The sequence below is a fragment of the Culex quinquefasciatus genome, chromosome 2, assembly GCF_015732765.1.
Source record: "Culex quinquefasciatus strain JHB chromosome 2, VPISU_Cqui_1.0_pri_paternal, whole genome shotgun sequence".
Classification (NCBI taxonomy): domain Eukaryota; kingdom Metazoa; phylum Arthropoda; class Insecta; order Diptera; family Culicidae; genus Culex; species Culex quinquefasciatus.
This window is the reverse complement of record NC_051862.1, coordinates 100,271,876-100,297,562: the sequence shown is the minus strand read 5'-3', so window position 1 is coordinate 100,297,562 and position 25,687 is coordinate 100,271,876. Positions and strand designations below refer to the sequence as shown.

At 41.6% G+C, this 25,687-nt stretch overlaps 1 protein-coding gene across 1 annotated transcript in view; it reads right to left on the bottom strand.

Annotated features, from left to right (window-relative positions):
* Positions 1-2,172: 2,172 nt before the first annotated feature.
* Positions 2,173-25,687, bottom strand: part of LOC119767183 — a 73,381-nt gene continuing 49,866 nt past the window's right edge. Inside the window, exons 4-5 of the mRNA XM_038255123.1 lie at positions 4,973-5,094; positions 2,173-4,481 (exon numbers count right to left, since the gene is read on the bottom strand). Of these exons, the coding sequence (XP_038111051.1) occupies positions 3,921-4,481; positions 4,973-5,094 (683 nt within the window). The 3' untranslated portion in view covers positions 2,173-3,920. The remainder of the gene's footprint in view (positions 4,482-4,972; positions 5,095-25,687) is intronic.

Genomic DNA, 25,687 nt, shown 5'->3' with positions numbered 1-25,687 from the left:
GAATAGAATAATTTCCCCGTACCGTTAAATGTGCTCAAATCAAAGGCAAATCAATGTTATAACTCATCAGGCGGTAATTTCGGATTGAATAAATCTCACAGTGGTTTAAGTTATTGTCATTCATAAGTATTATAATTTATTGTTAAATAATCTTGTTATTTTCATGTGTACTCATAAGTTAAAATAAAACTTTAAATCATTTTCATTTTATTTATTTTTCCTGTTTCCATACTAAAAAAATATAATGTTTTGTCATTTCGTTCGAATACTACATCTTGTCCTCTCGCAATTCTACTCACTTAAATCGATTGAAAACCAAAGAAAAATAATAATTCATTTGAAACGTAATTTCATACTATCAACTGGAAACTGAATCATAATGTACATTTATAACAATGCAAATTCCTACACCTCGTTTCCTCATGTGTTTCCTTGTTGCTACTGTTTGCTCGCATTCAACGCTGCTGTTAAAATTCAAATTTAATACAAAATATGTTCTTCCGCGCGCGCATGCATGGCGAGTTATGGCAGCCGTTCGAAATTACTGAAGAAACATCCGAGGCGATAGTCAATAAAGTAGTGGTTTTTGCAATTTGTTGCTGCTATACTGAAAAGCTGGAGTGGCTATTCCTCTGATCTGACCTGCTATGGACTTTCTGCGCTAGTTAATACATACAATACTTAACTTACTATATAGTAGGATATAAATGATGAAAAGATGTGTTGCTTTGTACAAATGAAAAGAAAAACGAATTACACCGGCTCACGAATCGACAATTACAACTTTATACAATGATACAGCACAGTTACAGGTTCGCGTTAACTGAACAAATCTTAACCAAATGACTTATTTCTTAATGTCTAGTGGAATGTTGAAGATAAGAATTAGAGTTTTTTTTTTCATTTAAATTCGCCAGATTGATTTTCAGCTCGATACAATTAGGGCAATAATTTTGGACTACCAACGAGGCTGTTCAAAGTTTGCGTCTAAATCAATAGAAGAAACGGAGCGCGCAAGAGTATTAAACCATTTGTTTTTGTTCTTTGAATCGTCTTCCCTTCGTTTTGGCAGTAATGTTTAACATAAACAACATACTATCATCGTTATCTTCCAAACTTTGTGCTCGAGAAAGATCGTGCTATTGTGTTTGTTTCTTGCTATTTTGGCTTTTTGTGTGTTTGTTAAAATTAGTGTGTAATACTTGATTTTTGTCGACTTTTATATGGGATTTTTTTTTTAAACTGGTTTTGCAAAACATTCATGTATTTTTTGTTTCCTTCTTCTACAGGGGTGATTTTGTGTTTATTTGAAACGTAGCTTATTTTTTGAATTTCTGTGGGGGGTTTGCTATTATTCTTTAATTTTTTTTCACGTGCGGCAATAACTAATACGCTCCCAGGAGCTTTAGTGAGATTCGTATTTATTTGAGATTTATGCCTGCGTTTGTTTTTTTTTGTTGTGTAAATTGTGTGGTGTTAAATGCTGTTTTTTTTGTTCTATGCAGTGGGCTTACGTCGGTTAGTTAAGAGTTAGTTTCAATGCTATTGTCCTGTGGATAATGATCCGTTATTCCGGTATTGTAAATATCGTTTTCCAAACGTGGTTTCTAGTTGTTTTTTGTTAAATACACAGCAAACTGTTAAGTCAACTTTTTTTGTGCTTGTTTAATTGCTTCAGCTTTTGAGGTCACAAATTAAATATATTTTTTTAGAAAATTAAATCAATTTATTTGAAAGTTTTGTTTTAAATAAAATATGCAATGATTTCAATCAAAAATTGTTCATAAGCTTACAAGTTGAAATTTCAAAATTGTCAAACTGCATAAAAATTGCAACATTTCCAAAAAAAAAATTGTCGAATTTGGAGACACCTGTTTGAGAAAAATGTTTACTGAAATCAACAAAAAGTACAACATTCCTTTATTTTAGGAATATTGCCTCTTTTCCATATTTAGTAATTGGGGGGTTCGAATCCCGGGGCGGACGCAAAAAATTCTAAGTGTAAATATAGGTATTCGGTGCCCTCTCCCCGTGCCCATACCTTCACACTTAGGAGACCCGGGAGGCGGAGTCTTGTCGCAAAAAGAACGATACACGCCTGTGGATCCGTTGACGAAACCGCAAGGTTTAAGAGGGCCACATTATAAGGTGTTACGTCGATTCCGTCCGGGTTTCGAATTACTAAATAAGGAAAAGAGGCAAAAAATTTTGAATAGAGGAATTTGATACTTTTTTTTGTCTTGTGTTATTTTCTAACACATTTTTAAATGGGTTTAGTTGGTGTAAAGTTGATCAAAGTATGCTAAAACATTCCAAATTTTACCAAGAATTCATATTACTCCTTAAAGATTAAATCGTCATTCTGAAGAAATGAACCTCATTCGGAGAGATTTGAAAAAATCCAACTAAAGTGATATTTAGGTATATCAACTGTTTATGTGAAAGCAACATTTCAAATTGAACACACAAAAAATACAGGGCAGAAAATTTTCTGAGAGAATCATAGCCCCAAGCTGAGAGAATAATGTTGCATTTACGGAAACAGAGAATAAAGCTCGAGATGGTCGAGAGAACCATGTCATCGAGTTCATTTACAAAATTGGTCGACTACGGGAATCGAACCAGGGATCCCCAACATAATATCTCAATGACTCAACCGGCTCGGCCATCACAGCTTTGTGACTAAAGAGTGGTCACTTGTTGGAGGTTTGTTGTTTTAATTAACGAATGAACACATTTGTTGTGTTGGTGTGCATTATTCTCTCGAGTTTAGCATTAATCTCTCAATAAGATTTGAGAGAACTAGTCCCTCGACTCTGTACTTTGGGTGTAGCAATTTACGCATGTCAGAAGTATTCTAAAGATGCTTCAAATTGTTCAAAACAAGGTATATGTTTTGAACAAACAACAGAATAATTGGGAATTAAAATCCGAAATCACACTATTGCTGTTTTATTCACAAAGTGTTTCTTTAAGATGTAAGTAAGGATGATGGTTGTAATTTGCAATCCATTCACACTTTCTGAATTCACTGGGAAGGATTAATGTTCGAAATAGAATGCTAATTTCGCTTGTTGGATAGTGGATAGAACATGCAAACCTTTGAACGTTTCTAAAAAATCCTAATAAATAATTCCACAATTCCTATGACCTGATGCGATGCACGCGTTTGCGTTCCTCTGACTATTTATTATGAAGTTGTACAAATATACACCGATTAAGGCATCTAAAAGCTCTCAGCGATTCCTAATCTTCATTTAGATTACTTTTGTTGTTGTAATGCAAAGTATGTGTCTATGTCTACGCATTTACTTGCGGTGGCGGCGGCAGCTTGTTCTCGCGATGCAACACTTAAATGTTTTTGTTTTGTTGTAGTTTTACATTCTCACATACACTCAAACTATTCGCTTAATTCTGTGTGTGTGTGTGTTTTTTGTTCGTTTATTCAACGTTCCAACTCGTGGGGGGGTCATACGTGTAATACTTGTCACTGATTTTTGTTATGTTCTAGCAAATACATTGATGAATAATGTGTGTGTGTGTGTTTTGGCAATTGTTTATTTCCCTATTACTGTGTGTGAGTGTGTGTTTATATGCTTCGAACAAACGTCTAGCGGGCTTTGATGCTTAGTTCCAAATTACATTCTAATAAAGCTTTCCCGGGGCTATAACAATCTAATACAAAAGTGCCTCATCTCTTGTGGCTTGGACGCGCAGTGCCCATGCCGGGGAGATGAACAGAGAGATAAGAGACGGAGGTGGGGTTGGGTGAGGTGTATCGCGGGGGTGATCCAGGGAAACGTGTGTGTCGAGGAGAGGAGATTCCCTGCCTAATGTCGGTCGGAAGTTCCGGTAGAGAGAAGTGTGTTTGTGTGGTTTGTCCATCCCCAATATGGCGGTCAAGATGGCGGCGGCATTATCTAAAACGCGGGATAACGATGATGTCTAATGTTGGCGGCGTTGACGTTAGCGTTGAACCCTTTCTTGTTGGCCTTGCCAGGGCCAAGGCGTTTGGGCGTCTTGATTTGCTTCTTGGTGCTGGCCATTTTCGTTGGTTTTGGCGTGGACGTAGAAGTGTGTACCTCATTGCTCATCTGAGTGGTTCTTTGTGGTGGCGCTGGTGATGGCACCCACGTTGCTGCCGGCCACGTTACGGGCCGCGATTGTCGACCGTTGGCGTTGTTTGGCGATCCTTTGCGACGTTGCCCATGCTTGTGACGATGGGCATGGGTTGTGCCGCTGGCTTGGGTCGTCGTCGTCAGATTGTTGTGACCAAACTCAAAAGATGCATTCATCCGCTGGAAATTGTAACACTTTTCATCGATGTGGCGCCTCATTTTGTAGTTGATTTGTTTACCGCTGCCGATAAAACCGAGATATTTTGTCTGACTGATGACTGACTGGAAGCGGAAGTATCCGAGAGTGGTTAGAGTTTCGTAAAAGTGGCAGCGGGATCGGTTCACAATGTTGCCTTTGACTTTCTGAAAAGATACCAAGCACACAACACAAAAACAACATTATTCTACATGAATTGTTCCAGGACAAACGACAAAATTAGGCCCAACTATCTGGTCGTCCGTCTACCTGAGGCGTGACCTTGGCAGCATCCAGTTCTTCCAACATTCCGGACTCATTTACCGCCAACGCACGCACGATGTGTGTGTCGTAATCAGTCGTGCCCTTTTGGGCACCTCTATCTATTACAAAAGATTAAAACACAAACTGGTAGGCCGTTGAGCGGGAGTCCGGATTGAGATTTATGACTTTGTTCGTCAGAAAAAAAGAGATGATTGTTCTGTGCTCCGAATTTAGAGGAACGAGCCCGGCGGACCAGCATGTTGCGTGTCACTCCCGCTGGGGCATAGATTGTTTTTCTGCTTGCGCAAATTTCACAAACGCCCCGAAATTCTCAGGTAAACGGACCGACGACGAGACGGTGACACCTTTTTGGTCGAGATTTACGGATTCTTACCATGCCTTTGATTTTCCAGTTTTTGTCGAAGCATAAGTACATATCGGTTTCTTGGCAGCGAATGGCTACTCCTAAAGTAAAATTTTTCTTCGGCAGTAGGAGTGCCTCTGTGGTGAAAGTTTCTGGAAAGAGAGGGAGGAGATAAGAATATCGATTAGTATTAACGATCGAGTAATTAAAGATAATCTACTTGAAATTGATATGATATGTCATGTCACTCTTGTGTATGTCAAGAATTCAAATTATCAATAAATCAATTTTCCGAAATTGTAATTTTTAATTTATCTATCTTAACAATTTAAACATAATGCATATTTTGAGGCATTTAAATTAAATTTCTAAATAAGTAATCTATACGAAAGGCTACCAACTCTTGCTGAGTAAAAATCCGTACACTTTGCCGATATGACACCATGGTGTAACAAAAACTGTCAATGAATTATATATATTAGGGTGGGTACGTTTTTCAAAAAGTTCTCGGATCAAGTTTTAGTATGGTTCCCCTTGTAGGGCATGCCCATAGGGACTTTCATGCCAAATATTAGCTCATTTGGTTGTAAACTGGCTGCGCGCATCAGGGTTAAAGTTTACATGGGAATTACTATGGGAAATTGGAACTTTTTGTTCAAACGCTTCTACAGGTCTGGGAAAATCACGCGCCAACTTCTGGTATGGTCAGGCCTATGGGAATGGTCTGGAGAACACTTTTCCCGAAGAGAGCATATGGATTCGTTGTCTCTAGACCTGGCGCATCGGCAAACAATCCGATGTCTCGGAATCAACGGTTTACCCTCAAAGGCATAAAATTTTCCTTAGCATGCTATGAAAGCTTGATGAACACCGCGACGCCATACGTCAGGCAGCTAACACGTGGGTGAGAAACGGCTGGAATATTTAATAGCAAACCTTCTTTTAACTAGAACATGATCATTTCGAGTAATCCTGATATTATTTAGTCGAATTCAGAATTTTTGCAGAGCAAATTTGTATTTTTTGGCAAATATTTCAACCACGTGGTAGCTGCCTGACGTATGGCGTCGCGGTGTTCATCAAGCTTTCATAGCATGCTAAGGAAAATTTTATGCCTTTTGAGGGAAAACCGTTGATTCCGGAGACATCGGATTGTTTGCCGATGCGCCAGGTCTAGAGACAACGAATCCATATGCTCTCTTCGGGAAAAGTGTTCTCCAGACCATTCCCCATAGGCCTGACCATACCAGAAGTTGGCGCGTGATTTTCCCAGACCTGTAGAAGCGTTTGAACAAAAAGTTCCAATTTCCCATAGTAATTCCCATGTAAACTTTAACCCTGATGCGCGCAGCCAGTTTACAACCAAATGAGCTAATATTTGGCATGAAAGTTCCTATGGGCATGCCCTACAAGGGGAACCATACTAAAACTTGATCCGAGAACTTTTTGAAAAACGTACCCACCCTAATATATATAGATAAAATAATTTAATAAATTTGAGAATAAAAGTTTTAAAACTGTGTCGTTTTTACAGCTAACAAATTTCAAAAATGCTTTCAGAGTGCTTATGACTTGCACGTTTAAAAGTATTCATAAAATAAACCGTGATTTGAATCAAATCATTATGTTCTTCATTTTTTTTTTGCTAAACGTTTAAAAGTTTACGAAAGGTCAAGTTTGCTTTTACGAATAATATCGTTCTTAGTGTTTTCACGAACACTTTTCCAGAGTTTTTTTTATTGAAAAGGTCCTATAACATGTGAAACACAACAGTTTATAGGACCTTTAAAAAAAACTCTAGATTTGTTAATTCAAATGTTCAAATGTTTTCACAAGTTTTAGAAAGCCTTTGGAAATGGATGAATATATTTAGTAAAGAATTTCAAAAAAAAAATTAAGAAGGTCCTGTCAACATATGAAAGACAATAGTTCAAAAACTCTAGAATTATTGATAATCAAATTTGAATTGAGGAACCCCCGGAAAACTCTCCCTTTTTAAATCAAACTCACAGAAAAATAAAAATTAAAAATTCCCTACAAAAATTCCGGTCTGTTAAAATTCCGCGAAGAGGTTCAAAAATCCGTATGGTAAGGAAAAAATCCGTACAGTTGGTAGCCTTATCTATACGATACTTCCAATTTCCACATTTCAGCATAGCTTTGGTGTCTACCCGTAGCTGCTACTTCGTTATTGACCAGGACCCCCAAACATTGCTGCGTGGACCACAGATGAAAATTAGGAACCAATCATCAAAGGTCCCTTCGTGCTGATCAATACCGACGCCGGCCACGACCAGTGGTAAGACACGGGGAAGTGGATGGGAATGACAACAAAGTATCACATGAGTTTTGAGGGGTTAGTAAGATGGGTCAGGGTTCACTGTGGTAGGTGATGCGACCATAAGCAATTTGTTTATCGGTTGAAATTAAAAGTTAGGCAGCCGGCTGCGGAAAGATAGCTATCTAGAGATTTAAATAACCGTGATTCTCCAGAAATTCTTCGTCGGCGCGCTTCCGATCAACGGTGATGTAGGAGGGGCTTCATTCATTAAAATGATTTTATATCATAAGCCTTAAAACATATTCGTCGGCGAGCCTTCTGATCATCGATGATATAGAAAGGACTTAATTCAGCAGTACGACTTGCTTGTCTAAAAAAATAATAATAATTCGGATCGTCTATATAAAGAGAACAACAAAAAAACTCATAGGACAACGAACGCGTGCACTAAAAAAATGAAAAAGAAGAAGAAGAATATCAAAAACCCCATGAACACAAACAGCGACACAAAAGAGATGAAAATAACACGAAAAAAAAACAGGTCTGCGCGTCCTCACAGGCACTGCACTATTGATCAATAATCTATATGATATTAAACAAATTTTCCAAATTTTTCAATTAAACCACAGCCAATATCTATTTACTGTTGTTTAATTAAAGCTTTTTATTTTCTAATTTTACATTGTGATAGAAACCCCACAGCTTCTCAAAAGCCACGACCAAGTTCAGCATCGACATCCTCCAGCCAGCCCGGTGTGACCTCCGGAGGGCAATAGAACCTGCCAATGTCAAACTCCTTGACGCCGCGGCGCTGCTGCTGCATCTTCTGGTGGGGTAGTCTCTTGACTATGCGATTAGAAGTGTAATTAAAGGATGAGAGCTTTTAAGTCAATCGCCCAAGCGATCGGTGTGGAGCGAACATTATGGCGACTCACAGAGATGGGAAAATGAAAAAATATCCTTTTGTTTTTGATTTCACGAAAAGGGCTTTCTATTATTTGACCAACATAATTCAAACGTTAAAATTGTACGATTTAAACTTAAATTATCAAACAATAATTTAACAACCGCAAATACCATCACTGCCGATAACAATGGACGACGAAGACGATGATGATGATGTGCAAGGCCAAGAGGAAGTTAAACTCAAGCTCGTTGTGTATTCATATAACGGAACGTTAAGACGTTGCATAGATGGAACAACACCACGTGAGCCGATAGGGACCAAATAAAAAAAATAGGGCTAGAGGTGAGACATTTATCTGCAATTACTGTCAAATAGCAGCCGTGTCTTCCTGGCATCGATAACAATGTTTTAAAGGCAGTAGAATAAAGATGTAAACGTGGAATTTTGATACATTTACACATTTTGTGTGAAGGCTCGTCCTCGGGATTGCATGTGCATGATTATTCTGGTTTTAAAAAGTTTTGACATTGAAATAATAAAAATAAGAGCACACAATGTTTGGCTGACCATTCTGTGCATTGTCCCGAAGTTTGGTTGAATTTGGTTGCCGGAATCCAGAGTTATAATTTCACATGTTTATGGTAGTCGACCTCAAACGCGTTCCGATCTGAAATCCCATTGGCCAGTTGTCGCACTCACATCAATTTCCAGGGTGTGTCAAGATAGCACGACAAGATTGAAACATCTTTCAAATGAAAATAGTTGTTGGGGCCGAAATGATGTGTGACCCTTAAGGACCCAATTCTGCACTCGCGTTGCACAAGGCAAGAGAATAGATTCTCTTGCTCTTTAGAATTGCACACGGCCCCAAGAAGATCTCTCTATTGTATCCCTAATCCCTATTGTGCTGGATAGACGCCCCTGGTCTATAAAACCCCGACCGAACCATGTAAACTCCCTCTTTCTGCAATAAAACGCCACGTTGGCAACTGATCGTGACCCCGCTCGACCTGATCGCTATCCACCATCCGGAAGTAAGTATACAGTCCACTCCCTTGTCCTGAGGACAAGCCCCGGCTGTCGAGGAGGTGTCTGGCGCAGACATTATTGGTCCTTCGAGCCGGATTCATTCCGGCGGCCTCGAAGCGAACTTCCGCTCTTCACGAGCACTGGACTGGCGCGGTGTGGAGCTCCTGTGCGAGCCGCCGTCGCTCCCGCGAGGCCTGTGGTTGCCCCACCCCGGTGGATATCGATCCGGTGTCGACCGGAAGTACATAGTGAAAGTGAAAAGAACTAGAAGTGTTGCGTTTACGGTCTGACGAGGTCGTAGACGAATCAAGTGCCGGTCTATCCCGGATGTTTCCTTGCTAGTGAGAGTGATAAGTGAATCGGATTCATTCCGAAAGCCCCCGAAGCTCATCGGAGCATTCGGAAGAGCACGTGGTTGCTGCAAGTGTTGGACGGTGAAGCGTGGCCGTACCGGATTCATTCCGGACTCCCCAGAAGCCCCGAAGGTCGTTCGGAAGAGCACGGTGGTGAGCTTTGGTGAGCCACCGTCGCTAGTGAATAGTGGAAAAAGAAAAGTGAACCAGGCTTGCTGTTGTGTTCCTGAATCGGAGTGGACCGTTTCGCGTTTTCCCAGGTTTCTCGATAAAACCTGAAGCACGTTGTCGACCCACGCGACGTTAGCACGTGTAGCTCTGCGTGAACAGTGTATGGACAAAAAGTGAGCGAAAAAAGTGATTCCTGAACAAGCGTTGATGAACGAAGAACGAAAAAGTGTGCGACGGCCGCCATTGCTGCGCGGACAGCGTGGTGCGGCCAGCTGAAAGTGTGTGGTTCCTGAGCAGTATCCGACCCGATGCGCGCGGTGCAGAAGCCGCCATTTTGTAGCCGCCATCGCTGAGCAAGCACGTGGCGTCTCTACTGCTGACACGATCAACCAAGCGGGCTGGAAATCCGGCCAGCAGTTCCTGTCCAAGTCCAAGTCCTTAAGGTAAGGACCCTTCGGCTGTACGCTCCCGCTTGCCGTTTCTCGGATTTGGCGTCAAAACCCGCACGAGCACGTGGCTGACATTGCTGGCCAGCCACAGATGGTTTGTAAGTTGGGTTGGAGCGTCTAAGGTGAGTAAAACAAACGATTTGTGTGTTTGGAGCTACCGATCGAAAGATGTCGCAGCTACGAGAGCTGTCGACGCTCGTGCGCGTCACTAGAGCTTCCATCTTAATTATTGAACGTTTTGTGGACGCATTCAATTTTAATCTTGATTGCGAGAAAGTTCCGTTCCGTATTCAACGGCTGGACGAACTTGTGAAGCGCCACATGGCAGCATTAGTCGATCTTGAGCTATCGACAGACGACACGCAAACACGGGAAGAATACGCCAACCAGAGAGTGGACATGGAGGATCGCTACAATCGGCTGCGTGACTTCTTGGTGTCACATGGGCCGACTACACCTGATCCGGCCGCTGCGCTCTGTCCGCCCCCTGTTTCTATCCCCAGAGGTTGTTCTGTGTGCTCTCAATCCCATCGCACAACTGTGTGCGTACAGTATCTACGCTTGCCGTACGATCAAAAGCTCGAAACTATCCTTCAGAAGAATCTTTGCCGGAACTGTCTGTCGGCCAGCCACCCCACTCGTGGCTGCTCCTCGAATCCCTGCTGGCGATGCAGACAGAAACACCACGTCTCGTTGCATCCTCCCTCCCCTGATGATCGACCACCTCTGACGTGGTCACGAAAGAATGCCGTCTCGCAACCCTCGGAAAGAACTCTCACCCCACTCACACAAACAGAAGCCCTCACCCTCACACCAACCCTCGAACACAACCACCTCAGCCGGCAGTCCCTTGGGAAATTCATCTTGTCCCACTGAGCGCTGCATCTAGAGCTTCCCTGTCGGAAGCTGTGGAGTTAGACTTCGCCTCGCCCCTTCCTGCCAAGGTCGAGGTTTACGGGCCTAAAAGAAAGGCCAAACTGCCCCAAGGTTCATCCTTCCCATATCGGATCGCGGTCGATCTGCATGTCGTATCGCTACAAAGCATACTCACTGAAGCGCAGCTGCGGCGCAGTCTGCGCTGTTGCTTAAGTTTCACTGGCGGCGGTCTCCTTGACTGGCTGCTTCGGATACAGTACACTTTTGGCCCTGTACTCCTCGGAACTCGTAAGTCTGAGTTACACGCGCTCGGCACTACTGGCAAGCTCTCTCAGCTCACTCCCCTGGCTGGCAGCGCGGTGAACACTCTGGCTCACTCGTGCTCACTGAATCGGCAGCGATCCGGTTCAAGCGCTCTGCGTCTCCCAAGCACAGCTCGCTTGAGGATAACGTCGGAACTCGCAAGCTGGACGTCCACGCAATGCTCGCTGGCGTCACTCCCCGGATTTCATCAAGCTCAAACTCGCATTTCTTGGACGATACTCGCCGCTGTCGAGTTCACCCTGAATTGACTCAGCTGCTCGCTGAAGCGACCTGGCGTTCCACCCCAACCTCTCCGTACCTGGCGGCAAAGGATTTCTCACCGGCTTGGAGCGTGGTTCAAGCTCAGTGCTGGCTCGAGGTCGACCGGCCAGTCGACAGAGGTGCACTCCCGTTGGTGGCCGGCGCGGTCAACCGACAAGCGCCCGGAAGCAAAAGCTGTTTCTCCTGGCAAACCGTTTTTCCCGGAAGCTGACACTGGCGTCAGCTCACAGTTCCTGCTGCACGCAGGCCCCCGTTTGTAAGCAATCCCCGTAACATGGCACGGAAGGAGTTTGATACGAACCGTCGTGACGCCCACCCGATCTCAAGCGCAAAACCTCCTCTCTCCGCCGAACCGTCGGCACCAAGTTCAACGTAGACAACGTTACACACCGTACCGTAGCTGCAGTACGGGCGCTGAAGCATCACCTCCGCCGAGCCATCGGCACAGAAGCTTTCACCTATGAAGCCATGCAGACGGTGCTCTGCCAATCAAAAGCTGTCTCAACTCGCGGCCGCTGACGGCCGTTCCGGAGAACCCCAACGATGTGACTGCTATCCCAACCGGACATTTCCTGGTCGGCTCCGCTCTACAAGTGATCCCTGAGCCCGACCTCTCCGGTGTCCCTACCAACCGGCTATCGCTGTGGCAAGCGATTCAGCGGAAGAACCAGCAATACTGGAAGCTGTGGGCAACAAACGCACCGAGGACCTGTACCGGCAAGCTGGTCATCCTGAAAGAAGACAATCTTCCCCCCTTTGTTGGAGCATGTGCCGCTCAACCGCAGTTCGTCCTGGTCCGGACGGACTGGTGCGGGTCGTGAGCGTCAAGGTTCCGTCGGGTGCTGTCTACTCCAACCCTGAAGACGACGAGTCGCCCAGCGAGTCGGCGAACTCCGAAGACAAGAAGTGATGTGCTAGCAAGTAAGGAGTGTAGTTTAGTTTAAATGGAATCGGGATTCCATTGGTGGCCGGTATGTTGGGGCCGAAATGATGTGTGACCCTTAAGGACCCAATTCTGCACTCGTGTTGCACAAGGCAAGAGAATAGATTCTCTTGCTCTTTAGAATTGCACACGGCCCCAAGAAGATCTCTATTGTATCCCTAATCCCTATTGTGCTGGATAGACGCCCCTGGTCTATAAACCCCGACCGAACCATGTAAACTCCCTCTTTCTGCAATAAAACGCCACGTTGGCAACTGATCGTGACCCCGCTCGACCTGATCGCTATCCACCATCCGGAAGTAAGTATACAGTCCACTCCCTTGTCCTGAGGACAAGCCCCGGCTGTCGAGGAGGTGTCTGGCGCAGACAATAGTCAAGGCACAAAATCCGAATATTTCGATTTTCATGAACAGATTTGGGTTCAGCGACCTGAAATTAGTTAAATTTGATCGGTGTTGTTTAAAAATTCCTAAATATTCTTCCATCGCTTTATTGGACGCCATCTTGGATGACACGCTCCTGGGTCACCGTGACCAATTTTAATGGTCATATTCGGGTTCAGCGACCCCAAATTAGTTAAAATCTACTCGTCAACAGCCTTTATAGTATGATATTGTTGACTTCTCTATATAGCCGCCATATTGGCCGCCATCTTGAACATCTTGTTTCCCTTAAGGAATCCAGCTTTATGACCGCGAAATTCGGACTCATCAGGGTTGATTTAGTCTATATCCATCATAACATGAGTTGCATTGTTAATTTGATTTTGGTTAACCGCGGAAAATTTTCTTGAAATCTTTCGGACTATCAAAAATCCAAGCAAAAAAAAAATTCCAATCAAAAATGCTCTAGAAGTGACAACAATGCACAGGATTTGAATCGCATTTTGGGGATCTGTGAAGTGGTGGTGAGGTGAGGGATTCTGAGCTGCAAAAAAATGTGTTATTAGCTCAATATGGTCCAAAATCGACGTGCAACAAGTTAGCGCGGCAGTGACGAAATAGTTGATTTTGCTCGAAAAATTAATAACAAGGAAAGTTAAACATTGATTTCCAGAGTTTTTACAAAATCCCATGGTATTTCGTACTATTATTAAATTTAGTGTTTTTAAATGTTTCTATTGAGTTTGATGTTTTCAAAATGTATTTTTGTTGATGTTTTCAAAATATATTTTTGACGTTGCAAAACACACACACACATTTTACAACGCAATCAATTGCGGTTTTCCACCAATTCGATTGGAACGGAAAAGGGAAAAATTCATTTTCCTTCAATATCCTTATTCATATATTCGACTTTTGCTAATCTGATCCGCTTTCAACGTGCACTGTCATGCTTCTTGCCGTGTATGATTTGATGTGCTCTGAGAAGGGTGAATTCATCGATTCAATCGAATTGCAAAGGTAACGTTTATGCAATGCCTTATCCAGAATTGATTATGTTCTGTTGAAGGTTTTGAAACAGAAATGATTTAGGAAGAGATGTTGAATGCAGAATGCTGAGTTTGTTTAAAATTATAAGGTTACGAGGTATCAAAGAGCAGAGTGGTCAATTGCGAACATAACACACACGTTTACCAACTCTTCAGGGGGCGGAAATAGTGCTGTCAAATGGCAATCGTTCCGTCCAATTCCCGCACAAGTGACTGCAAACAGCCAGCAGAGAGAGAAAAAAAAGTCCAACTGGTGCTCTTGAATTCAAATTTGACTAAGGCCTGACGACATTGAACGAACGCGCGCAAAATATAAGGCAATGGTTCGATTTTGCATTCACTGAGAAAGATGATATTTGCAGCGTGGTGGGAGTGGAGCATGTCGACAAAACGGCTCAGTGCAATAATAACATCTGAAAGCATTAAAAGCTCCCTCCTGCGCGGCACTTCATTTATTCCAGCTGTATTTATGGATTTCAGTTCTCGATTTAATTGAATTTAATTTTTATAAAGACCAACAGAGCGCCGGGCATAATCGCACAAGATATGTGTACGCGTACGTGAGACGCTAATAAATATATCTCGCGATTGGGTATACGACAGGCATCATGCTGGAAAAAAGCGGCGGGAATTCTTTTTAATTATGCAAAGTACAAATCACTGCTCGAGTGGTTGGCATCCTTTTTTCGAGCTCGATCAGTTACATGGGATTTTTCATGTATGGTATTCCTTAAGCGGAAGTGAATGAGGAGAAATTCCATTATTTGCAAATCGATGACTTAATTATCAAAGTAAAATTGATTCAAGTCGCACAAAATTGAACCGGCATTCCGGCATAGGTGCAGCCTTCGAGATATCATTCACCATTAACGCGTATCATAAATGGCAAATTTGCTGAGCAGAGCAGCACCCCCCTTGCCATACGCAACATGACCAACTTTATTAATTAATACCATTTACGGCGAATCTCCCCATTCCCTCCGCGGTACTTCGCCGTCGTCTTCTTCTCGATTGTACCCCCATTTAGTAATATGAATTATTACATCAGCAATTCAGGGGGCATTGCAAATATTTTCTTAACGTAAATGGATTTCACGCAATTTTACATGAAATAAAACTGCCGCTGAAGCTCTGCAACTGACCACATGGACACATCTGCAAAAATGTCATCGCTCTGGCTGCCTGGTTGATGGCCGGCTCGAGATCAATCCGGTCCGCGGGGTCTCTTGCATCCCCCTCCGTAGCAAGCCATGAACCCATCCCGAGGCGTAATCAATTTCGGCTTCAGGTTTCTCCCCCCATTAGCAACGCATGATAGTGTGACTGCTGTTGCTGCTGCTTGCTGGGGGGTTAGCTGTTCAAAGAACAATGTTTGAGACAGGGGTTGTCAAACGAGTGACTGAAAGAATGCGGGAGTTTTTTTACATAATCTGAATAAGAATAATATCAAAATTTCAACCCATTTAAAACACCCTTTGCACCGCAAACAGGTTGCATAATCAACTTTTCAGCCCCCTTTTTTGATTTCTGCAATAACCCTGGAGGGTTTTTTTTATTTATATAGGACAAAATTTTTAATTTTAAAATATCTCACAAGTAGTAGTTTCAACTAATCAGGCTCAAATTTTGGGGACACCATTCTACAGGATACACGTCTGTCATAATAGTGGCTTTGGTTATGGACGCTCCGTTGAAAAGTTATTCATTAATGTTTGATTCTGGGATGTAAAAGTAAATTATGGACAAAAATTACTTTTTCGCTCGTAGACTGCCATTATAACACCAAAACTAACACTTCTTTAGATTTTTCCGACTATTCATACGGAATGAGTTGGGCTATAATGTCCCTTCATTAGGTTTGGCCAAAATTAAGAATATACTCAGAATCCAGGGCTGTCTCATTGTTCCCCACTCCTTTCAGACCATGGGTAATAATGAGACACTTTGATTTTTATTAAATAAACTCACCAAAATTTATTTAAATCTTTCAAAACATGAATTGAAAGTGACTTTTGGCATATTTATTGAGTTTTAACTTCATTTAACAAACAATATAAAGTTATTTGGCAAAATATATGGATTTTACAAAATTTAAATACTTTTCAGTACAACTTTTGTTAATTAAAGTTCCAAGTTGGTAAAATTGCTTTAAAATAATTAAGGCAAGTTACCTGCAACGGAACAATGCAATAACATGACGTTTAACTAGAAAATTATTAATTTTCGTTGAGTGTCTCATTGTTCCCCAGCCCAGCTGTCTCATTGATCCTGCCAAGTGTGTCTACAATGAGACAGTTGAATAACTCGGGCTATCAATCCCATATTTTGGTCAATGTTAGAACACATTAAAAGAAAGTAAATGCAACAAAAAGCTCATTAAAACATGCATGATGATAAAAATACAAAAATCGTTGAATGTTAAAAACCAAAAATGTCTCATTGATGACTACTAGGGTGCCCAGAATATGAGACTTTTTTCAAAACCTCGCTCCACAAGCTGAATATTGTTCCTTGAGCTATTTTAGGACTCTGGGCCAAATATGAACAAAATCGGTCATCGTTTACCCATTGATACTCGGAGGTGAAGTTTGTATGGGTTAGTCTCATCCAATTTCGCTCAAAATTTACACAGATGCTTAAAATACCCCAAAAAAACCCGTTTTCCGCTTGTGGAGCAGGGGGTCATTTTTTCTGGGCACCCTAATGACTACCTTACCCTACCTTTTTTTGTTTCGTCGTGATCAACGACGATCAACTTTTCAAACATTGTTACACTCTAAAAAATAATCCTACAAAGTTAGAAAAACCACAAAATTTCAAAATGAGAAATTTTGTTCCAGGTTATTTCAGATTCGTAAAGTATACTTAATTTCTTATAAAATGACATGTGCCATTTTTTTTACAGTTTAGTAACGAAAAAAGGCAGAGTTTTTGAGAATTTGTTTGTTTTTTTTTATGAAGAATATGTTTTTTTTTTGAAATTCAGAATACGCCATCAAATCGGAAGTAAGGTCTGACTTAAAAAACCAATTAACATAAAATTTCCAAAACTTCGCCATTGTCAGCACAATCTGTCTGAGATTTCAAGCTGCAAAGTTTTGAAAAACACGTATTTTTTATTGTTCAAAAATTGAAAGTGTCGTATCGCCCCTTCTTAACACGATATCGAACAACAGAGATCAGATTCGCAATCAAGGACAAAAATTACCTCTAAGGACAAAGTTTCACGCAAATCGAAGAGGGGTCGGGGCAACTGCTGTTTGAGTTGAGTTGGCGGAGTTGGCAATTCACCGTTTGCCGTGTCAAACATTGGAATAATCTTGTAAAGTATTACTTTACGATACAAATGCTGAAAAGTTTAATTTTATAGCACTCATTTTAGCGCTAAGGCCAATCTAAATAGAATAAAATAAAAAAAAAACAAAAAAGAGTTTAAATCGGAAAGAAAGGCTTCAGCAAATGAATAGTATATAAACCACATTTCTTGGGACATTCTTAGCTATCAAGTAAACACAAATCACAGAAAGTGTGACGTTACGTTGCCGGAATACCATTGTGGAACTCCCACCCTGTTGTACGCGGTGTACTGTAGTAGAGTTATCCAACACATTATATGGATATTGGAGAGGCGGTAAAGTCATTCTAATTACGCCCCTAAACGTGACAAAAAGGTAAACATGGAGTCACCATTACCACCTTGGTCAAGCAAGCGCTTCTTCGGAGCAATGAAATGTTTTCAATAGCGACAAATGACGACGACGACGACGTCGGCGACGAAATGTTAGAACTCACGAAGTTTTTCTTTCGCAGTACGAATCGATTGGTTGCGAGAAAAATGTTCTTAATCTATACGATGATGGTAATGTGTGGTGTTCCAAGATTTACGATACAACTTTGAAGCGAGATTTCCAACTTGAGATGTATAGACAAAGTGCGATATCGATCACATTGGGGTCGACTTTGTTTCGAAACGTTGGCAAAGCCTATCGGAATCTGCTAAAGATGGATGCAACGGGTGTACCCATGGGAGGGTCTCATGATCTAATTTTAAAATCATTGTAAGAAATCATGCTGCAAAAATACGCTTATCTGGTTCGGCTGATCTAGCACTAGTGCACACATAAATCGAACTCGTTCCGATCATGGGCACGACAAAACAAGAAATTCAGAAAAATAAGATTATTTATCGAACCCGAACATGTGGACCCCCACTTTTGGATGTCTCTTAAAGCGAGGGGCCGTGTCAAGTCGGCATGTTGTCGGCGGTGTCACATTAATGCATACATGAGCATTTCTTTTTCGGAAGGGCTGTGAAGACCCTGGTGCGACTCTTCTCATCCGAACGCGCGTGCACGACCGACGACGACGATGGACGAGGACTATTCAAATTCTGCCCAATGCAGCAGGGCAGCGGCTGTGGCGGCGGCGGCGTCCCAATCAAGATGGAAATTTACGACCGTAGGTGGAGGAGTGATGAATTTAGGATGGATTATTTGGGTTTCTTGACAGGTCTTGCCAACATCTACTTTGTCTTTCGCTCTTTTGTTGATCCACAAGCGGTGTACCGCGAGCCGGTACACTCAGTTGCATTGAAGAAGCCCTAAAACACTTTCAATTTTCACCCAAAGACACGCAACACCCAACCGACACGAAAAGCTACCTGTGTAAAATTGGGAATAGGACAATATTTTTTGGCATCACGTTGGCGAACATAGTTTGATAACATAAAGTTCAGTCAGTGATTAACCAGAGTTCAACAGAGCGAAATCAAATTGAAACAATTTGATAAAATAATTTAGTACAAATTTTGTTTCATTTTTTTACTCTTGCTCGTTTCGAGGAGGTGGCAAAAGAAATTCATCACATAATAAATTAAAAAAAAATATCAAAATATCAAAATATCAATAATAATGATTTTTTCCCAAATGTTTTTCAAACGACAAGAACTTGAAATATAATTTGTATTGCTCGAATAAAATAATGGGGCTTCAATGCAACTGAGTGTACTGAATTGTAAATATGGGAACGATCTCCGATAGCTTCCTGGATGTCCATTATTGAACTTGTATGGAGTGTTCCTACTTCGCGGTTGTTGTCTCGTCATACTGTTTACCATGGTGCATAATTAATGCGCCATAATATTATAATTCAATTTGCTGCACACCCTGCACTCATAAATCAAAATCATGATACTTTGTAAAGTGGTTGGACCAAGGGGACACATATAAATCATGCGTATAATTTCGGACAATCAAGTTACTACAGCGGTCAAACAATGGGTTCAAATATTGAACCAAAATTGATGAATGATTAATGACAACTTTTTTATCTACGTCTTCTTCCAATGAAAAACTAACGAATCCACACACAGGGAACCCGCTGCTCAAGCCCGTAAAACGGAATAATGTATTTAAATGTATTCAATATTTTAATATCGCCTGGTATGTAAAAGATGGCGCCAAAATAAATAAAAAAGATAAATAAAAATTTCCCCTTCCGAGATGCGTTCTGAGGCCTGGGCCACACAACCGTTCGGTGTTGGACCAAATGCGTGCGCGCTCACTCGCCAAGTCAGGCCAAGTCTCACCTGGCCAAGTCATCGGTAAACACGTGCTCTACAGGTTGAACTCCCGAGCCCGAGCGACACATAGCACACCGAGTTTGAATATTCATAGACTACCTTGGCTATGAACCAGCTAAGATTTGTGTGTGATGATCGATCTTCTTTCTCACTCTCTCAACCCCCCCCCCTCGCCCCCCCCCCTCCCGGTTCGTCATTTCGCGTTAAATCGTGGCTTCCTTCATTTACATCTTTTTCAATAAAATAGGTGATAATGAAACCATTATTACGCTATCATCTCTCGCTCCTCGAGCAGCGATGATGCACTGGACTCCTGGCCCTGATGTACGACCGTGTGTGCTTGAGGGTGCGTCTAGAAAACAGGTTCGACATTCCACACTGATCCAGACCGGTTTTGGGAAAACTCGGTTCTACTAAATATACTAGCAGCGACAAACGGACACTATACAGCACTATCCATAACGATCCTCTACACTGTACTGGGGATTGCACAATTATCTGACAAAAGTTATCGCTTGTCATTTTTTTTAGGGATCTACTAAAGAAGATCACTCAATGTTTTCAAAATTGCAGAAACTATTTTTGAGTGCGATTACTGGTTAACGTAGTGCCCTTGAATATAAACTATAAATATTCGTATTGAAAAAAAAGTGCAAATAATTATCAAGTGTAATCCTGAAGAATAACTTAGTTTTAGAACTCCATGGCATTCTGATGTATTGATCACAACAGCGGCCAGGCCTGTTGCATACAGTTTACTGCAGATATGATTCATGAATTGAATTGCTGTATTTCCACTAATGATAAGGACTGAAGATGTCTACCTGATACCGATCCTGAAACAATGACTGGAGTTTTTTTTTTGAAAAGGTTCAATAAACCAAATTTTCAGTTTTTGCTTTTTGGGTGTTTTTCAATACCCCTGACTCAAGGCGTTTTCAAAAACACCCAAAAAGCAAAAACTAGAAATTTGGTTTATCGGACCTATTAAAAAAAAAAAAAAATCCAAATGTTAAAATTAAGAATAAATCGGAAACAAAAAATAACTTGATACAATCCTGTTCGATTTTTTCTGTGACCAGTCGTCACATGTAATGGAATTTTAAAAGCTCGTCCAACGAGTAGCAAATCAGACGATCAGGATCGCATAGAACGCACGCCAACCAGCTGATAATCATCTCCATCTCTACTATCGCGCGCTTCGAATCTCGGCACCAAACGTGCAATACCGGTGGTGGTGAGCAATGAAAAGTCCAGTCAGATTAAGCCACCACACGTTCCAACGATATAACGTTCCGCGTGAGGGAGATAAGATCATACATTAATTCACATAGCCAATAAATTAAACAATTAGCATCAATTTGCAGATTATCGTTTGTTGCTGTTGTTGTTTGCTTTAAATATGGTTGAGCCGGATAATACTGAGGATATTGATAGCGGAGAGCCATAAAACCAGAACTTGACTCTTTTGTCTTCGAACACTTTACCGACCTTCATCAGATTTAAATCTCATAATATGCTTTAAATAGCACGTGTTTCATTAATCTGCCGTATCTCCGGCTCAATGTCTCGTATTTTTAAAAATGCCGCTCTCAATCCGCACTTTTTTAATTGGAACATAATTTACCTTGCAGGCGCTGGGATTTCGAATAGCGCAGATAACAATCAGCAATATCAATTTCAACATAATTAATTTGTACATCGAACATCATCATTAAGACCCACTGATCTCTCGGAGGCTCCTGGCGACGCGGAATGCACATGGCACACGCGGCTCAGCTGCTCCTGATTGGGTTACACTTTAATTTGCGCCATCATCGACCTGCGACGACAACATCTCGACGCATGGAACGAAACGTCGAAAGGAAGAGGCGTCAAGTCTGCCGGTCTTCGTCGTCTTCGCGGAACGTTGATCGACCAGCCAGCAGGGGCCTCATTTCGCGAACCAAACACAATCGATGCGCTTTCATCTGGCTACCGGAAATTACGTAATTTCCCGTAAGATCTACTTTTAATTATCCTTCTAGTTCCACACTTTATTGCACTCTGCTCCGTGAGCTGGCTCTGATGGCGACGACAACAGCTGTGACGGCGGCGGAGCTGAACAGCCGTGCTTACAATGTCTAGTCTGGTTTGATAATGGAAATGTGGAAAATAGTAAGGAGTTCAATGTTTTTTTTTTCCCTAGCATACCTGTTTATTATTTATATATTTATAAAATTCCAAAGCCTTTTAAAGAGCCTGAATTTTTAATTTTTTGTGATTTTTTTTTTGAAAAAATGGTTTTAGGGGGACTGTTTAAAACCACATTCAAACTAAAAGGGAGGAAGGTTTCAGACTTTTGTACCAATTTGTGATAGGGGATCCGAGAGGTTTCGGTCAGACCAATTTACCTGTATAAAAAAGAATAAAAAGAAAGCAATACAATAAAGTTCTTCAATAATTTGACAAAAGGTAGTCATCTTATTGGCAAAAAGTTATCACATTGTCTTAGTTCAACAAGTTCGACAACAACAAAAGCATATGAATTAATGTAAAGCCCACAAAAATATCGCAAAAGTATCGATTTGCTTAAAAGAACTTAAAAAAACATCATAGACATATTTGAGAAGAAAGAATTCGCCATGTTTCAACAAAATTTGGAAATACTCGCAAAAATAATACAAAAAAGTTTTTTTTTAAAGAATGTATAACGAATAAAAACTAGTATTTACAATAAATCTCACTAACCAATTTGAATAAAACTATTAAAACAAAACAAATGATTAGTTTTGACGGAAAAGTAAATCCATAAAAATATTCCTATTTCTCATTAAACTATTGAATGAACAGTATTCATAGAGCCGCTAATATTTGAAAGAATGAAAAAAAGTACAGAAATTGTTTTGCCACCTTCGATTAATTATCCTTTTAACCTGTGGCATTCGACTTTTTGTCCTTTCGATTAGTCCAACTGCCGTTCTTCACATAACACTGACCTACTAAAAATGACAAAAATGACTGCGCAAGCTTAACTCGAGGGGAAGGCGGTTCGTAGCTCTTGCATTCAACTCAAAATTGCATGCAATATGTAGGAGAACCAAACAGCACTAATTCTCCATACAAACTTTGGAGAACAACCATTCGGCACTGTCTAAATATTTTTGAAAAAATCAAAGTGTACGTGTTTCTGGTGACCCCTGATCTAAAATGTGTATATTGTGGAATGCACTCAATAAAAAAAAGTTTATTGAAATTTATGTTTTGAATTCAAATTTATTCATTAAAATTTATGAATGCCACCAAGTTGAATCCAATAAGTGACTGATGAATGGGAGTTCCGTTTACGCCTTGCAAATATGCCAGAGGCGTATTCAAACAACAATATACTTTATGAAGGTCATCGTGCCGCTCTTGTAACGTCATTCTTTCGGGGGCCTTTCTTCCTCCCCTCAATAGCTTGGCCTGGGGCAAATAAAATATAACTAACAATTACAACTCGTCGACAGCGAGCAGATTTCCAATGTCATTCATAAATATTCATATGTGATCATCGTTCTAGTTCCACACAAAACACACAATCCTTCCACGCGTTTTCCCTCTTGGCGTCGTCGTCGTCGTCGTCATCGTCAGTAAGTCAGACTTTGGAATAATGCAGGACCCGGTGTGTGTGTGCTACTCGTGTTGACTCAATTCACTTAGAAGAGCCCCCTCGAGCAGTCATTTTAATAAATGATACATCACAACTTGGGACAACGACAGCGATGCTGTAGGTTATCGCCACCGGGACCAAATAAAAAGGAAAAGGGCACTCTCCACAAGAATTGCCACCCATCTTGTGTTGCCTCCGGTCTGTTGGCGTCACGTGAATCATATTCCAGAGGAGGGGCAAAGCAAACATGCAAAGTACCATCAAAACTATGTTCAAAATCAATTCGATTCGAGTTGATAATCTATAAATGTCTCATATATCACAGATTTTATTGGAATTTACTTAGGAAGCACATTGTATGCATTCTTGGCCCCTTGTGAACCTATAAAAAGAGAATCAGAGTCTTGCCTACGTCCTGGGAGAGACGACGACCGAAGGCTGCCCCGGGGACAGTCTGCGTGCGGCGTTTTTTTTATATTTTTCGTTGGAAAAAATTGAGATGATATGATAGCGCTGCGAGCTTCGTCTTATGTGGTTCTTTTTCACAAATTCCAATAGAATAATTCGTTGCAGACCATTAGCTGATGCATTGGCTTGGTTGAATCTGAAGAAACTGTCTCATAACACTGTTCAACAGAAAAAAATCTGTATTTTTCTTAGACCACAGATTCTTTTGAAAAAAAGGGCATATGAACACCAAAATAACAAATTTAGTGGATGTCATTTATTAAAAGCACACACACATTGTTCATTTCACTTATTTAAGGACTTCAAACCAATTGTAAACATTCTATGTATCTTATTTAAATTGAGGTACTATTTTAAAAAAATAAATAAGCTGCCCTAATTCGCCTTTGTGTCCCCATCTGCTCCAGATGACTGTATTATGCACTACTGAATCTGAGTCAAAATCTTGTCGCACTGTGTAATGAGTCACCTCAGCGCGCGCGCCTCTTTGAGAATGATCCCCGGCTTATGTTCCCGGTCTATATTGGACCGATAGAGCTAACCCCTATTGGCCGATACGGAGCGTTTCGGGTCGTCAGGTTTGTTCAAGCCGGCCTAACCGGTACTCCGGTACGACGTCGCCGACACGCACGCGGCAAAAGCACTTTGCGCCATGATTGGAAAGCGATACGTGGTGTGGGAAATCCAACTTGCTTTTCTACCCCCAACCGACAACCGGTGAACATGCTTAATGTATGCACATTTATGTAAGATATGTACAGGCACAAACACAGAACCGTCGTGGATGCCTATAGGTTCGTTCCCTAGCTCTATTACCAAGGCAACGCGCGCGCCGGGAATTTGACGGTTTGGTGAATTAGACTCGTCGTCGTCGATGCCAACTGCGCGACGTAAAGCTGGTTGGGCTTGTTGAGTACGAGAAAAGATAGCGCAGGAACGCCTACAAGCGGAAAATAAACACCAATTAAAACGCGTTTTATTTTGTAAAATCCATCCCACTTTTCGCATTTTCGCGAATGGCAGTGAAGGACAGCGCACCGAGTGCGCAAAGTGAGAAAGCACGAGAGAAAGATGGGGGCACCGCGACTACGAGCTGATGCGCGAGTTGCTGTCTCCCTAGCCATGAGGGAGTTGTTGCGTCGTAAAGTCGAAAGTTGAAAATGCAGACTAGCGTGAATCTCGGTGCGCACAACGACAAGTTGGAGAGAAAACAAGGTAAACATTGCAAAAAAAAACATACTTTCCACCCAGCTGTGCTGCGCGCACGAAACAAACGGACAATACTGGATACTGGACGGACGATCATCCAAGTAGCCGCTTTGACGACCGCGCGACCCAGTGCGGTAGGCCCACCGAGCTGCTGCTGACTGCAGTTTGCTGGCAGGAGGTCAGGCCAACTTCGCGGATCAGTCTGTCAGACGACCGGAGCGCGGACTACTACGTGATTGCGCGCGAACTTTCAGGAACGACGAAAGTGCATGACGAGTGCATTTGCACGCGCGCGGCGTGAAATTTCTTGGGAAAATTGAACGCAAAACGTGCACACGTCAAAATATGCGCCGAGGCTCGCCAACACGTATGCGGTAGTCGCGGGATTAATTAAACATTGGAAAAGAGCGCAAGAGCTCCTGTCAAGGGAAACATGAGATAAAGGTGACGGAGTTCTCACGAGCGGTCAAGCAGGGGAAAATAATAACAATTATTAATATTGGTACCATATGGAAGCTGTTGGGGTCTCATAAAACATAAAACGTTGTATTCGTATCTGGATGGATTTTAAAAATCTGCTTGTTTGTTACCTTACATTAGGCAGAAACTATTCAAACGCATTTTCTTGTTTAAAATCTATTCCAATTGTAACAGTGCCACCATTTGAACACATGCATCACACATGCATCAAGATAGCACAACCATAAGGCATTATAAAGCGTTTGTATCTTTCCAGCAGAATTGGCTCATTTTTGTGTTTTCACTTAAAAATGCATGAAGAATCATACCGGTTCGTCGCTTATCTGAATTGCAGAGAGCCTGGACGATAG